Source organism: Cinclus cinclus, chromosome Z, assembly GCF_963662255.1.
Source record: "Cinclus cinclus chromosome Z, bCinCin1.1, whole genome shotgun sequence".
Lineage (NCBI taxonomy): Eukaryota > Metazoa > Chordata > Aves > Passeriformes > Cinclidae > Cinclus > Cinclus cinclus.
In genome coordinates, this window is record NC_085084.1 from 84341266 (window position 1) to 84355998 (window position 14733).

The 14733-nt window shown below is 46.7% G+C and overlaps 1 protein-coding gene across 1 annotated transcript in view; it reads right to left on the reverse strand.

The window, feature by feature from the left end:
* The window catches only part of MYO5B (myosin VB), a 145677-nt gene that overhangs the window by 93531 nt on the left and 37413 nt on the right, over nt 1-14733 (reverse strand). Inside the window, exon 5 of the mRNA XM_062513989.1 lies at nt 12824-12968. Within this exon, the coding sequence (XP_062369973.1) occupies nt 12824-12968 (145 nt within the window). The remainder of the gene's footprint in view (nt 1-12823; nt 12969-14733) is intronic.

A 14733-nucleotide genomic window follows, 5' to 3' on the forward strand; every position in this document is an offset into this window, starting at 1 on the left:
AAAAAAAAAAAGAATTAAAAAAAAAAAGTCTCCTGGCAGCACGGGCAGCCAGCAGATGAAAAACAGTAGGAAGGGAACAGAAAAACAGAAAACAGAAGGGAAACTCAGCACCAGCCCTAGAAGGTAGCTGGATGAACCCACAGCAGCAGGTCCTGGGACAGCTGATGGCTGTCATGGTTTGACTGAACTCCAAATGAAGCTTCCCCCATGCTTTGATCATCTTCAGTGGGGTGGGTTGTCAAGTCTCTCCTTCCAGGGAACAAGTGAAAGGAGGAGAGAAATATCCTCAAACTGTGCCAGGGAAGGCTTAGAATGGATATCTGGAAAAATTTCTTCATGGAAGGGGTTGTCAAGCCCCAGCACAGTCTGCTGGGAAGGGATGGAGTCACACTGGAAGAGTTTGAACCAAGTGTGGATGTGGCACTTGAGGACATGGTCATGGTGAACGTGCTGGTGGTGCTGTCTGGCAGCTGGACTTGATCTTAGAGGCCTTTTCCAAATGGATCCACGGTCCAATGGACTCGTGGACAAACTCCTGCTGAGCTCCATCAGTGAAATCCCACACTGGCCATCAGCAGGATCCAATAGACAAAATTCCTGCCAGCTGCCAAAAAAGGGGAAGACAGGCTTTGGCACCGGCTGCAAGGGTGGATGAACAGGCTGTCCTTGGTAAGAGGTGAGGGAGAAGCTGAAGGGAGAGGCGACATTCAAAATCCCTGCAAAAGGAGCTCTGCAAAAGCAAAGCCGGCTTAGAGCTAAACTCGCCTAAAAGTTACTTCAGAATTATTGTTTCCCACCATGCTCTGCATGACAGGCATGGCCCAAGTGGCACATTTCAAATAACACTTCCCTGCCACTTTTCTCTTAAAGCCATAAGATAAAAGCACCACCAGTCTGGGAGTGAGTCTTCAGCTAAATGAGGCCAAAATCTCAAAAGATGCATTACTTGGCACCCAGACAGCACTTCTGCAAGGTAGTGTCTCGTAACCCATTTTTTATTCCATTTAATATTCACAATTATGAGTCCTTGTTACCAATTTTGACCTCCTTCATACCTTCTCTGTCACCAGCTATTGGGGTGGGCCAGGCTGGGGAAGACAGAGACCAAACAACCCACCTGAGAGCCCAGCTAAGCACCCTGGGCTTCAGATCCCATCACAAAAATGCCTTCAAGTGGCATTCTGAGTGCTTTATGCCTCCCTCCGGCTTGTCTCTTTTTAAACACACATTTGCAGAAAAGACACTGAGCCTAGTGACAAAACTGTGGCCACCACAATTTACTGCTACTGCAGCCACTCTGCCAGATCCCATTTTTCCAGAGTTTCTCAAGATTTTGCCCTAATTGCTGATGTGCTGCAATATGAAATGGGCCAGGTGAGCACCCCGTGGCACAAAAAAAAAACTTTTGGATTATATAAATAACATAAAATGAAAAGAAAGCTGCTCTTAGCAGGCCACTCAACCTCCTGCACTTGCAGTAATGTGTCTCTTCTGTGGTTTTTTTTTGGTGGATGATGCATGTTCAGACATCTATTTTCCCACTTCAGAAATAAAAGCCTTCAGGAATGAAGGCTGCAGAGCCCTTCCCTTTTTCACCGTACAAGTTAACCAACTGCTGGTGCCAGCAGGAGAAGATCGATAAGTCCCACAGAGCAGCTGGCAGCAAACAGGATGCTCAAGCAGCAGAAATGGTTAAAGCCAAGCAGGAGGTGTTTGTGTTCAGTGTGGAATAAAAGGCACTGAAATGTTTGGCCATCGTGCAGGCACAGTGTGCAACACGGCTGTTTAAAATACATGCAATTTTTGGCAGTGCCAGCACAGGAAAAAAAATTATTATTGAAAAGAACCTAGATAAAATGAAGTGTTTATGGGTGAATAAACACTGCAGCATGGCGGTGCTGCTCCATCTCCCCCCCCCCCCCCAGCAAAACCAAGAGGGGGTCACTGGTGCTTTCACAACACATGAAAAATATAATGGAATCACAGAAATGCTAGGCTTCAGAAGGACCTTTAAAGGCCATCTACTAAAGGCCATGAGCAGGGACACCTTCCACTACCCAGGTTGCTCCAAGCACCATCCAATTCAGCATTGGACATTCCCAAGGAGGAGGCAGCCACAGATGCTCTGGGCAGCCTGTAAAACATTCCTGCTTTATATCTACTCTAAAAATCTAATGGATACCATTTTTAAAAGGCAACTTCTAAAGGGGCTGCCCAAGGCAAGCAAAAAGTTGTCTATGAAGAGAAAGGGCATTTCAGATTCCTTTGGTGATTAGCACTGGCTGCTAATTACCAGCCTTTACATCAAGGGAACATATTTCCGTGCCTGTTTCCCAGTCCTTCACCTGCAGCAACACAGACAGTACTGCTGCCCTCGAAGGAGTCTCCAAACATCCTGGGAAAGGTGTGGAGAAGCACCCACACCCCAAGCTGCCCAGCTGGACACAGCTCTGCACTGCATCCACTGCTCACTGTTTCCATGTGCAGCTCCCATCACTTCACCCAATTAAGCCAGGGCAGAACACCCCTGGAAAATCCTCACTTCAGAAAAGGAGATGGTTGAGACACGGCAGTCAAAAAGGGCTTGAATCCAGGGATGGCTCTCACCACCCCTCTGCCTGAGACAGAAGAGAAAGGGACACCTCAGTGCAGATATTTACACCCCCAGCCTTCAGCAAAGCTGCTTGAAAACAGTACTTGAAGACAAATATACCCCAAATGTTCTTCAGATATCTATTACCAGTCATAACTTCCCCAAAGTCAGCTTTCTTTAAACAATAATCCAAACCCACAAGAAGGAACCTGGAATATCTAGGATTTGTTTTCATAGTCATCCCATCAGAAAATCACTACTGGCACAAGCAGCTGAACTGCACAGCTTCACCCTGGTCTCTGCAGCAGGAGCAAAACCAGTTGCACTAAAAACACACAGCTTCTCCAAGAGGGGAAGGGATCTGGAATAAATGAAGGCAGAGCCAGACCCTGTGGATAATTGTCAGGGGTCACTCCAGCTTTAATCCCAGATCTGACACTAATTCTCTGTGTCGTGGAACGAGTCAATAAGTCTCTCCACCATGGAAATCATATTTAACCTACTTCTTTCAGGTTGCTTGGAGGATTAGTGTTCATAAAGCAATCTGAAGATTAAAAATCCTTTAAGTACTCCAGTTTGAGTTGAGCCTGACCACAATGAGAACACCCACAAAAGCCCCAATGCATTTCTCCACTGGCAGTGCTGCAAAGGCTAAGAATGAGCCTAGCTACTGCACTGTGTTGTTGGAAATATAAAAAATGCAATAATTTCATTACCACTGGATTGCAACCCTCCAGTGCTAATGGCAGTGATGAAAAACTGAGACAGTACAACTCTACTTTCAAATGAACAAATAGAAGTTGCACTCTGGAGGTGAAAAACAGAGTTTTTTAGTGTTGTAACACAGAGAAAAGCCACCTCTCAAGCAGTGTCTGAAGGCAGGAGTTGTTGCCATTTCAGTGGGATAACTGGAATTTGGAGCAGCATCACTGTGGACAGTGGCAGCAGCTTCTTTCATTTGTGGGCTCTTATTTGGGCTTTTAGAATCCCTGGCATTGCCACTCAAGGCAAACAGAAAACCACAACTTAGGGGCAGTTACACTTTTCCCTGAGAGAAACTCTAGGAGATGTTTTTCATCTAATTGGACAAGAATGTTTAAGAACTTGTTTTCTGTCTGCATTTTCCAGTATCAGCTGCAAATGCACACTTAATACTGCAGCTGCTGAAGCCAGCAGCACTATCAGGACAGATTTTCATGAGCTACACATTAATTTGGGTAGTTTTTTACACTTTATCTTTCATAAATGGCATAGATTACCTTATGCAACCTTTTTTTTGGTCCTCCTTTTACAAAGAAAACTGTATTTAACACAGATTATTTCTTCTTTGTGGGGATAACTTTTGATACAGTGGCATATACCAGTGGAGGAAAATAATACCATTTTCACCAACAATCTATAACCACATCAGAGCTTCAAAATACATTCTGGTCACAAAGAAAGAGTTGGATTCTGAGGAGGTGGACTTGAGTTGAACTCAGTTATCCTGATGAGCCCCTTCCAGCTCAGAATATTCTGTAATTCTGAGATGCACTGGGGGCGATGCTTTCCCCGGGATCCACCCTGCACAGATCTGGAGCCCATTTGCTCACCCACTCCTGGGTTTCAGCAAGGAGCCAGAGAGAAAATATGGCCTTCAATGTCTCAGTTGCTGGGGGAGAAAAGGCTAAAAGCAGCAGCTTGGTTTGGAATGGGCAAAGATGAGCACACAGCATATGGAGACCAGGCAAGGCGCAGGCTGCTCCGTGGGTTTGGTCTCAGCATTAGGAAGGCTGGGTTTATGAGTGCTAAATAGTGTGGTGTCTCTGCAGAGGTCAGAGCACTTTCTTGAGGTGTTCCAGCACTCCAGGAGGAGTTGGGACTCCCCAAATCGCCTCCCTCCCCCCCAGCCCATTAATGCCCCTTCTCCCCCAAACACCTCGCTCAGCTGGCTGGAAACGCCCCTCCAGCAGCACAGAAAATCCTCAGAGCTCCAAGTCCCTGCGAAATGCTGAGCTGCCTCCAGTCTGGATGACCTTCTTGCTTTGCACACCCCGCCGGGGAGGAACACAAGCTCCTCAGCCTCATGGAAACGAGGCCAGCAATTCTTTTGTGCGTTGTTCCCAGCGAGAGCAAAACACACTCCCAGCCAGTTTCCTTAACTCTCTGGCACCCTGATGCTCCTTTTTTTGTGCTGGGATCACACCACAGAGCATCCCTGGCTCCAGCCCAGGCCACCTGCCAGCTGCTGGAGCACTGCAGAGGGAGGAGGCCTGGGACTGCATCCTCCCAAAAAGCAGGAAGGAGCCGTGGGATGCTGTGCCAACAGATCAGCTTTGGAGCACCAGGAGGACAACTCGGTTGTTCTTCCACCCCATGCCACTCCCAGAAAGAAGGGACCACCACCCTAAGCTACTGCTGCTCAGAAAACTCACACGCTACCATCTGACTAATTACAGTTGATGAACATCAGGAAAACCCCAGAAAGGGATTTTCAGAAACCACGCTCTGGGCTCTTCACCCTGAGACCTCCAGAAGTTCACTGAGGATGTGGGGTGGCAAGCAGTGACTGGGAGGTGGGCAAGGCCAATCACAAGTCTTTGGGCTCTGATGTAATTATGCTGCTCATAAATGCTGTTTTGAATGTTTAATGATGTTTGGTGCTACAGCTGTGTCCCCTCAGAGCTCCAACACCTCTCCTGCATCACAGCAGTAGCTGCATGTTCGATGTAGGGTATTATCCCTCCTTCCTGGTCAGTGATATTTCACACACACACTCATTACCCTCAGTAAGGTTCTCTACCTTAAGCTTTCCCATACCAGTTCTGTCCCATGTATGAGTATTTATGATTTTTCTATAAGGGATGTATCATTTATTATTAAATCTGCTAGCAAATAGCACAGTCCTCCTAAATCGCCAAAAAGAAAAAAAAATTACATTTTAAAAAGGTTTATTAGTTGGCCCCTTATCCCCAAAGCATCTCTGTTCCCTCCCATATCAAGTAAGACTAGAGGGTTCTGCCTCCAGCTCTTGGGAAACATTTCCTAAAGCTTCTCTCAATTTTTTTTTTTTTTTTTTTTTAATATATCACCTAGGGAGAAGAAAAGCAATCCCTGAGGTCTCTCACCAGCACCAGCAGGTTCAGGGGTTAGCTCCTGCAAAACCTCGTCCCCTCATACCTATCCCACTTTTAACTCTAAGCAGAAGAGGACCCCCTCAGTTTTGCAACTTCCTAAATTCAAGGCTCTTGAGTTATTTTTCTTCTGGCCCCCTTTTAAGACAAGAGCTTTATTCTTGTGCTGATCCCTGCTGCACAGCTCAGCCCCACAGCTCCCTGCAAGCCCTCACCCAGCCTCATTGCCCTGGAGAATAAACCCTTCCCTCCCTTTAATATAACACAGGATTCAGCCGTATTTACTGTGCCAGTCTGATTCCCCTTGCATCTCTGTCGGGGGTTAATCTCTCTTTTAACTCCTATCTTCTCTCTCTTTGTATGGCTTTAAATCCTCCTGTAAAAGCTTGAAATCTGAAGTGCTATGAAAGGATGTCCCCCACCATGCCCATACCCCTCCCTGAGTCTTTCTGCTTGTGTGCAGGGTTGTTGCTGCAATTTCTGCTCTTTTCCAGCTCCAGCACTGGCCCCCACAGCAGTAAAAAGCAGTGGTCACCTCAGGCAGCCCCAGTGGCACCTGCCCCTGCAGGACACAGACATTTCCCCTGTGGCTGCAGGGAGCAGTGATTTTGACAGTGCAGAGCAAAGCCTGGGAGCACTAACTTCTGTGGGAATCCTTAAAATTAGAGGATTTTGGGGAAGATGCAAAAAGCTGGTCTCAGAAACAGCAGAACTGCAATTAAAGGTCAGAACTGCAATTAGAGGCAGCTATAAGATTTGCCAGCAGAAAAAGTTCTTTAAGATGTAGAAAGCAAGGACAAATGAAACAATGGTCTGTGTATTAATGCTTGGCTAGAATTTAATTCCCTAAGCTGCAGAAAAGTATATCTAGCAAGATATTAGGAAGGTCTAAGCTCAATAAGGGAGCTCCGTGCATTTTATTTTAAGGCTTACATGTAGGTATTGCATTCAAAGTAAGCAAGCATTGTTTTAACCAAAGGTACGTGAACTTACAGTGGTTGGACACAATTACTGTCAATATGCTTTTGCTTTTTGTGATTGGCCAAAAAACTTTCAGAGTGCACTGTAACATTGAGTTCTGTGGCTGCTGCTGAGGACGTGAGCTGCTGGCATCATCCCATTGTCCCAACCTTGTAATGAGACTGATGGCTGGAAAATAAACAGCTCGAGATGCCTTCCACAGCAGTCCTGTCCTGTTCATGGTTCTGTATATAACGTCCAATAAAAATGGAAAGCCACTGCTAAACAGAGTTACCTGTCTGCAGTCCAAGTGTTGGAGCGCTTGTTGACAGAAAGCAGCGTGTGGGCAGTGGGGCTGAAGGGAGGAGACACCCTATTGACAATTTACAATTTTCACAGTTCAGGAATTGCACAACAGATGCTGAGCCCTGTTGGAACTGCAGACACCAGGGGTTATCTGGTACCCACTGAGCTGCAGCTCAGACAAGATACGCAGAAGCTAAACTCGTCCATCAAATCACTCCTGCATTTCTTATTTTATTTCTTCTGCAAGAATTATCAACAACACTGAGAGCAGATCCTCAAGCTGAGAAGGAGGAAACCCCAGTCTAACCAACAGGTCACCAGGACAATTCCCTTCCCACTGCCATTGCAAGGATCAGGTAAGGTCTGCAGAGCCCTTCCATTCTCCTGGCAGAACATCACAATGTTCTGCAATTCGGATTTAGCAGTTCCACGTGAAACAGATCCAAGATATTTTTTTCCTGGCCACACAGAACAGCTTTGCAGGGATGCATCTGTGAAAGCACCAGCTAGATGGATGCACCAGGCAATAAAGCCCATGGCACTTGACCATGCACTTCTCAGGAGGTTTTCACAAGTCCTTTATGACCCAAAATCTCTTCCAGGTAAGAGCTGGACACTGGACCTCCTTTGTGTTCATTACCTGAACTGAATTAGCTGTTAATTACATGGGCTGCTGTCATGCCACAACAGCTAGAGGCCCACACAAGGGAGAAAAATGTTCCTGCCACAGCAAGACCCACAGATGCCACATGGAAAACACACAGAAGGGGCTGGCAACACCTTCACTGTTTGATTTATGGTTTGGGCAAAGATCACCTCTGCTACCTGCTCCCTGCTTTTCAGACATGTTTGACAGCCCTTGGAGGGCCCATTCTTCTGCTCCACTGCCCACAGCACATGTCTCTCTCCCCTAGTGCAGCTCAATTCTGTATGTTATTATGTATAACGCATAGGTTTTGTTTAAATAAATACATAAATACATGAATACATAAATAAGTAAATAAATACCCGCAAAAAAAAAACAATCGAGAAAACACCACAAAACAACAGCAACCAAACCAAACATTTAAAAAAAAAACCAAACAAAATAAACAAGCACACACACAAATAAAATAATAATTTTTAAAAAACACCAAGAAAAAATCCTTACCAAGCCCAAAAGCACTAAGTAATCTTACTTGAACTAGCAACTCCTGGCTTGTGCTGAGAATGAACCCAGCTGGTGCAAAAGGAAGAAACAAGGGCCAAAGACAGAAAAGTCACACAAATATATCCACTGTAGGGATTTTCCAAAGAGACTCAGCCCAGCATCACGTGAAAACACAGCAAGCACACTGAAAAGTCAAGCTGGGAAGTATTAAAACAGAGCTGCAGACAAGATGGGGAATATCTAACTAAAAGTACACCTAAAGCTCCCACAGGCTGGGAGGGGGAAACTGGTGTTGCACTGTCACCATCCAAACTTCCTCCATGGAGCTTGCAACAACTAGTGGGTCACATTCACAGAGAGGGACAGGGTCAGAGCACGAAATCATGGACTCTGTGAGGTTGGAAAAGCCCTCCCAAGATTAAGGAGTCCAAGCTGTGCCCCATCCCCACCTTGTTCCCCAGCCTGGAGCGATGGGTGCCACGTCCAGCCCTTCCTTAGACACCTCCAGGGATGGGCTGGACCATCCTTCCAGCTCCTTCCAGTTCCTGACCACCCTTTCCATGAGGAAATTCCTCCTGGCCTGATTCAACCTGATCCTCCCCTGGCCCAGCCTGAGGCCGTTCCCTCTCCTCCTGTCCCTGGTCCCTGGGATAAGATCCCAAATCCCCCCCGGCTGTCCCCTCCTGTCAGGGAGTTGTGCAGAGCCACAAGGTCCCCCCTGATCCTCCTTTTCTCCAGGCTCAGCCCCTTTCCCAGCTCCCTCAGCCTCTCCTGGGGCTCCAGCCCCTTCCCCAGCTCCGTTCCCTTCCCTGGACACGCTCCAGCCCCTCGCTGTCTCTCTTGTCCTGAGGGTCCCAGAGCTGTCCCCAGCACTGGAGGTGTCCCAGCAGTGCCAGCACAGAGCAGAGTGGAACACGTGCTGCTCAGGTCAGGCTGACTGCAGCAGAAATTCAGGTTTACAAGAGGGAATTTTTGCCAGACTCCAGGCTCCTGCCCAGTGCGATGACACACGCGGAAATTACAGTCAGGATGTGGGCACACAAGAGACCTTTTGTTCCTCTGATAGAAATGCAAGAATCAGCCAGGGCATCAGCAGCTGTGCTGGCTCTCTGTGTGACCATGGCACAGCTTTCACACTGCTCCAAGGAGGGCAAACACCTTCTACTTGGATCCCACAAACCTGGGAGTTCTGAGGTTTCTGTGCTTCCCACCGCTGACCCCCTGGAGAACGCCGCTTTTGACCTGGGGCCTCGGAGAAGGACTCCAAATTTGAGTGGTGGAGTTAAGAGTCACTGCAGTGCGTAGTTGGAATAAAAGTGTGGTGTCACACAGTGAAGAGTTGGGAATTTGGAGTTTTTTAGAATATAGTAATGAGTATGGGAAAAGATGGAAGTTCTTGGGCGTTGTCTCTTTCTCCTTTTTGTCCCTTCTTCTGGTTTATTTCAAGTAGTAGTTTCTGTTTGGACAGTTAATGCTGCATTGAGTGTCATGGGAGTTTGGTTATTGGGTCAAAAATATAAATAATATAGGCGTTGGTTCTTAATTGGACTGTTTGGCTTTAAAAGACCTTGTAATTAGCTAGATTTGTCTCCATTTTGCTCTCTTTTAGCTGGCAGCCAGAAGAGTTGCAGAACTCTCTGTACTCTGGACAAGATTTAATAAACTACCAAGCCCGAACAAAAAAAAAAAAAAAAAAAAAAAAAAAAAAAAAAAAAAAAAAAAAAAATCAGTCTCTTTTGTGTTTTAATCCTGACTCTGAGTGGAAAAAAAAAAAAAAAAAAGACAAGCCACTAATTAAGAAGTGCAGCTAAACCCATTTCTTCTGGAGCCCTCCAACCCCACTGCACCTCTCCCTGACCAGAGGAGATGCCTGCTCTGCCCTGCAGGCAATCCATGTCCCAAGACACTCACTGCTTCCAACCCAGGGCCACTATCAATCACCAAAGGATCCATCCTTCCACCATCCCAACCCTTGAATCCACCGCCTCCAGCAGCAGCACTTGGTGCAAATTAACTCCAAGCTGCTAATTTTGTTTAGAACAGCACTGCTTAGGTGTAGAGACTGTGTTCAATCCCACACCAGGTATCTGGGGAGTTTCTAAAGAGCTGGTCACTGTAAAAATTAGATGATGTCACACATGAATTTTAATTTCTTTCCCTTTTTTTTTGTTCTGTTTTTTTTTTTTGTTCTGTTTTTTTTTTGTTCTTTTTTGTTTGTTTGTTTGTTTGTTTGGGTTTTTTTAAGCTGTTTCTCATGCAAGTGCTGCAAAAGCACCCTCTTTGTGAAGAGCTCATACCTAAAGGGGAGTTTTAACGCACACTGAATCCACTGTAGGTGTTCAGGTGCTTTATAAACAATTTTGACTTTAAAAAAGGGATCAGGTGTTGTTACACACCCTCTGCAGCCCCCTTGTACAACCCCCATCCACGGCCTTTTTTTTTTTTTTTTTTTGCTTTTTCTTTTTTCTTTTAAATTGATATTTTCTGATGACAAAACAAAAACAAACACAGGATGGCACACAGTCACCTGTGAAGGTGCCTCCAGTCCCATCTCTTGGGCACTGAGCTTGAGGCAGTGAGTAAGCACAGGAGAAGTCACTAACTCTTGTACACACCAACTGCCTTACACTCTGCCCCTGTCTCTGCATGGCCATGCCACTCTGTAAATAAAAATCTGAGAAATAAAAATCTAATTACCTCCAATTTTTCTCATTTAACAGACAGTCTTAAGTTTTGTGCCCTTTTCCCTTGCCATCCACTCAATCCCATTCACACCCCTCACTGAGCTTTCCCTGTGTGCTCTGGGACACTAATAAAATACCCAAAATACTCAAAACCCCCCCAAGAGTGGGCCTGGTTGCTTTCCTGCTCTCAATCACCTTGCAATCTCAACCTTCTGAGATGGCAGGCTTGAGTTTTATTCCTGATCTATAAGCATGCACCGGACAGAATCCAATTGTTTAAAAGCTGAACTGCAAAACAAGTGGAATTTTTGCACCAGTTTAGGTTTAACAAGCCATATCCCACCTCACCCCAAATGACTAAAGCTGAGCTGCAGGCACAAGGTATCCCACAGAGTCAGCATTTCAGCCAAAAAAAGCACAAAAACAAGTCCTTTTCAATGCCCTTTATCCATCACCCAGGAGCTATGCCATCCACACACCCAAACAGCTCCACCACACACCTTGGGGGGAAAAGCTTGGATCAAACTGCAGAGAACACAGCAGGACTTAAAACTCAGTGTGCTAACAGTTTAAGGCACGTTTCACACAGCCAGGTAGATTCCTATAATCCATGTCCCAATCTCCTCTCAGCCCTGCCTGAAGCCCTCTTTTGTACCCAAACCTGCAATTGCCATATAATAACAGCCCAAAAGAGAGGAGTGCTGAGCAGTGAGGACCTCTCTTAAGAGCTCTGAAGGTTGTTATTTCCCTGTCCCCTTGAAAATCAGAGCAGTCTGGACCACCCAGAGACAGCAGTTATCCATTATGAGTTGCTGTCAAAAGTAGCTTTATTCTGATAAAGAGGCAAGCTAGAGCTAGAGCTGCTAGCCCACCGCCTGCAAAATTACCCAGGGATGTGGGAGAACAGCATGTCTTCCCTAGCACAAACTTCAGCAGAAAAGTGAGTTGCTGCCTTATTTTTAGATGCTTGCCCTGGAAAACACACAGGTCCTGTCCACACTGGTCAGTAAATCCCTGGTAGCTTCTAAAAAGAAATATGCAGCCTGCTGCTCAGTCTGGAATCAAACAAGAACAAATTCTCAAGCCTTCCTCTTTCTACAGGCAAGCTCCCCGAATTCCTGAACTCTTCTCAAAGCGGTTTTACCCAAAGCACAGGCACTTGAAGGAGTGAACTGCAGGCTGGACTCAGTTTGGGTACAATCCATCCTACCTCTGGCCATGGTAGTGCTCCTCCAGAGGCATTTCTGGATTGAACTCTGGCTCATTTTTATTAGAAATGCATCCTAACTCACCACTAAAACCCATGCACAGCAGAAAGGAGGTTGTAACCCTTGGAAAATTGTTTAGTGCTTACTCTTGCTATTAAAAGCAAGAGTACAAAAATCTCAGCTAGTCCACAAGCAAACATAAACACACTGAGTGAGTCCTGACAACTATAATAAAATGATCCCTCATAGAACAATTTTCTGTTTCCTCTACAATTCTGTTCTGGATCATGTTAAGAACAAAATCCTACATTTGTCCCCAGCAACACAACAAGCATGGAAATAAATAAAGCAAAACTGTCACCATATCCATCTGGTGAAGACACTGCTTTGAGGGATCCATAAATATCTCCAAGTGTCTGCCAGGCACCACCCAACTCAAAATCACAACATCTCCATAAAACAGCATTAGCTTCTAGTTTTGGTTTGATTATCTCACCAAATTATCTGTAATGTGGTTTCCCCTAAGATGTTAAACACGGCATTTGCCAGAGTGGTTTGAATTTCATTTCTTCCAGGAAACTCATCCCAAGAGAGGGATCCCCCACGGAACCCCTGAGTTCCTGAGGGATCCCCATCAGCCCAGCAGCTTGGGTGCAGTAACAGGCTGAAATAATCAGGCAGGATTAATTAGAAATACCTGACCTCCAGCACACTCTCTCTCACGACTTTGCTTTCATTGAGTACCTGGAGCATTTTTTGGCATCTTTGCCCACTTTGGAGCCAAACCCCCGTGGCTGGCCCCCACTGACCTGGCCATCTGCTTGTAGGCTTCCTCGGCCACGGCGAAGATGTGGGGGTCCATGTCCCCCATGTTCTGGCCGCTGTAGGCATAGATGACATCCTGCTCGTAGATTGGCAGCTGCTCATAGGGGTTGATGGCCACCAGCACGATACCTGGGGGCAGACAGACAGGCAGGTACGTCACAAACCAAGCATGGAGTTGGCATTTTGGTTGGTTCAATAAGGTTTTTAAAACACAATGATTGAGAGCTAACAAAGAAAGGCGAGCAGCGGAGTAATTCACATCTCAGCATCTCCTCCAACAGCAAGGCATTAATCCCCTGGACAGCTACAAAGGAGATGCACAAAACTGGTGAGAAGAGCATAAAAATATACAGTAATCTCTACTGTGTGAAGACAGACTTTGCAGGAGGGGTGAGGAGAGATCAACACAGCCTGAGCCAGCACTACAGGAAAGCAATTCCCGTGCAACCAAAGCTCTGCTAGACCCAAACACCCCGGGTTTTCCCCTGGCTTGAGTTTGCAAGTAAAAACTCCCAAGAAAGAATGCACCCTAATCAAACTGAAATACATACATCATGGGAAAGGAATGCCAGAGCCTGCTCTGAGGCTTTAATGTTTGCCTCCTCTCCAGCTCTGGGCACGCCGGAGGAGGCAGTGAGCTGGGAGATGATGAGAGGCCAAGCCACACGTGGTGCTCCCCGTGGGCTCCAGGGAGCTGCTCTGCTCCAGGTGCTGACAATGCTCCACCTCTGAGCAGTTTCAGGTCGGGCAGGTCTCAGCTGTCCCTGAGAGGAACACCAGGAGCATCTATCTGGCTGTGGGGCCAGTGCTGTGTTCCCAGCTGGTCCAGAGAACCAGGAGCACAGGAACTCTCAGCATGTAGCAAACACCAGGAGGGTGACTCAGCCAGCCACGGAGGGCAAAGGTCAGTGACTGTCACACCACCTGCCCCTGCAGGACACTGACCAGGCTGCTTCACCTCCCTGAGCTCTGCTCCTGCCTGTTTGCTTCCCAGTTGTGCTCAGGTCAGTTTTCCCTTACTCACCCAAACCACGATGCCAAGCTAAGCTGAAGGGCTCTCCTCACTTCAAACAAGCACCTTCCTGCCCTTCTCAACCACTTTATAACCAAAGCACGAGGTATGCTGCAGCCAGGCAGAGATTTGCAATAAACCTACACAGCCCAAACACCTGTATCTCCATCAGTGCTGCGCTTGAGATGATCATGAACCTTCATGAGAAGCTGCTCTCATGAAACCACACAGATTTTGGGCGAGAGCAGGTCTGTGGGTGACTGAAGGCACATGTGCAGTAGCGAAAGGCTGCAAGTTATGCCAGTAATCCAACACCACGCATCATAAAATACTGAAAATTAACATTACTAGGAGCCACAGAGGCTATGGATTTCCAGTGCACTGTTTTAAAAAGTGATTTCCTCCTGCCAAGCATTTCTTCTGCAACCCCGAACTGCAACACAGCCACAGCTGTACACACCAGCTTTAAAGGACACGGGCAATGGCTTCCACTGCCAGAGGGCAGGGATGGATGGGATATTGGGAATTGGGAATTGCTGGCTGGGAGGGTGGGCAGGCCCTGGCACAGGGTGCCCAGAGCAGCTGGGGCTGTCCCTGGATCCCTGGCAGTGTCCAAGGCTGAATGGGGCTTGGAGCACCCTGGAACAGTGGAAGGTATCCCTGCCCATGGCAGGGGGTTGGAACAAGGTGATCCTTAAAACCCTTTCTAACTCAAACAAGTCTGGGATTCTATGAATTGCCTTCTTTCCTTCTCAATTTTTCAAGTTGAACTTGTTTCTGTCCATCCACAGGTAAATGCCATCCTGAAAAAGCTTTGGCAAGGCACCCTCCCCAAAAAATCACAAACCCAAGTTCATACCTGCCCTCCTCCTGCTCTGAATT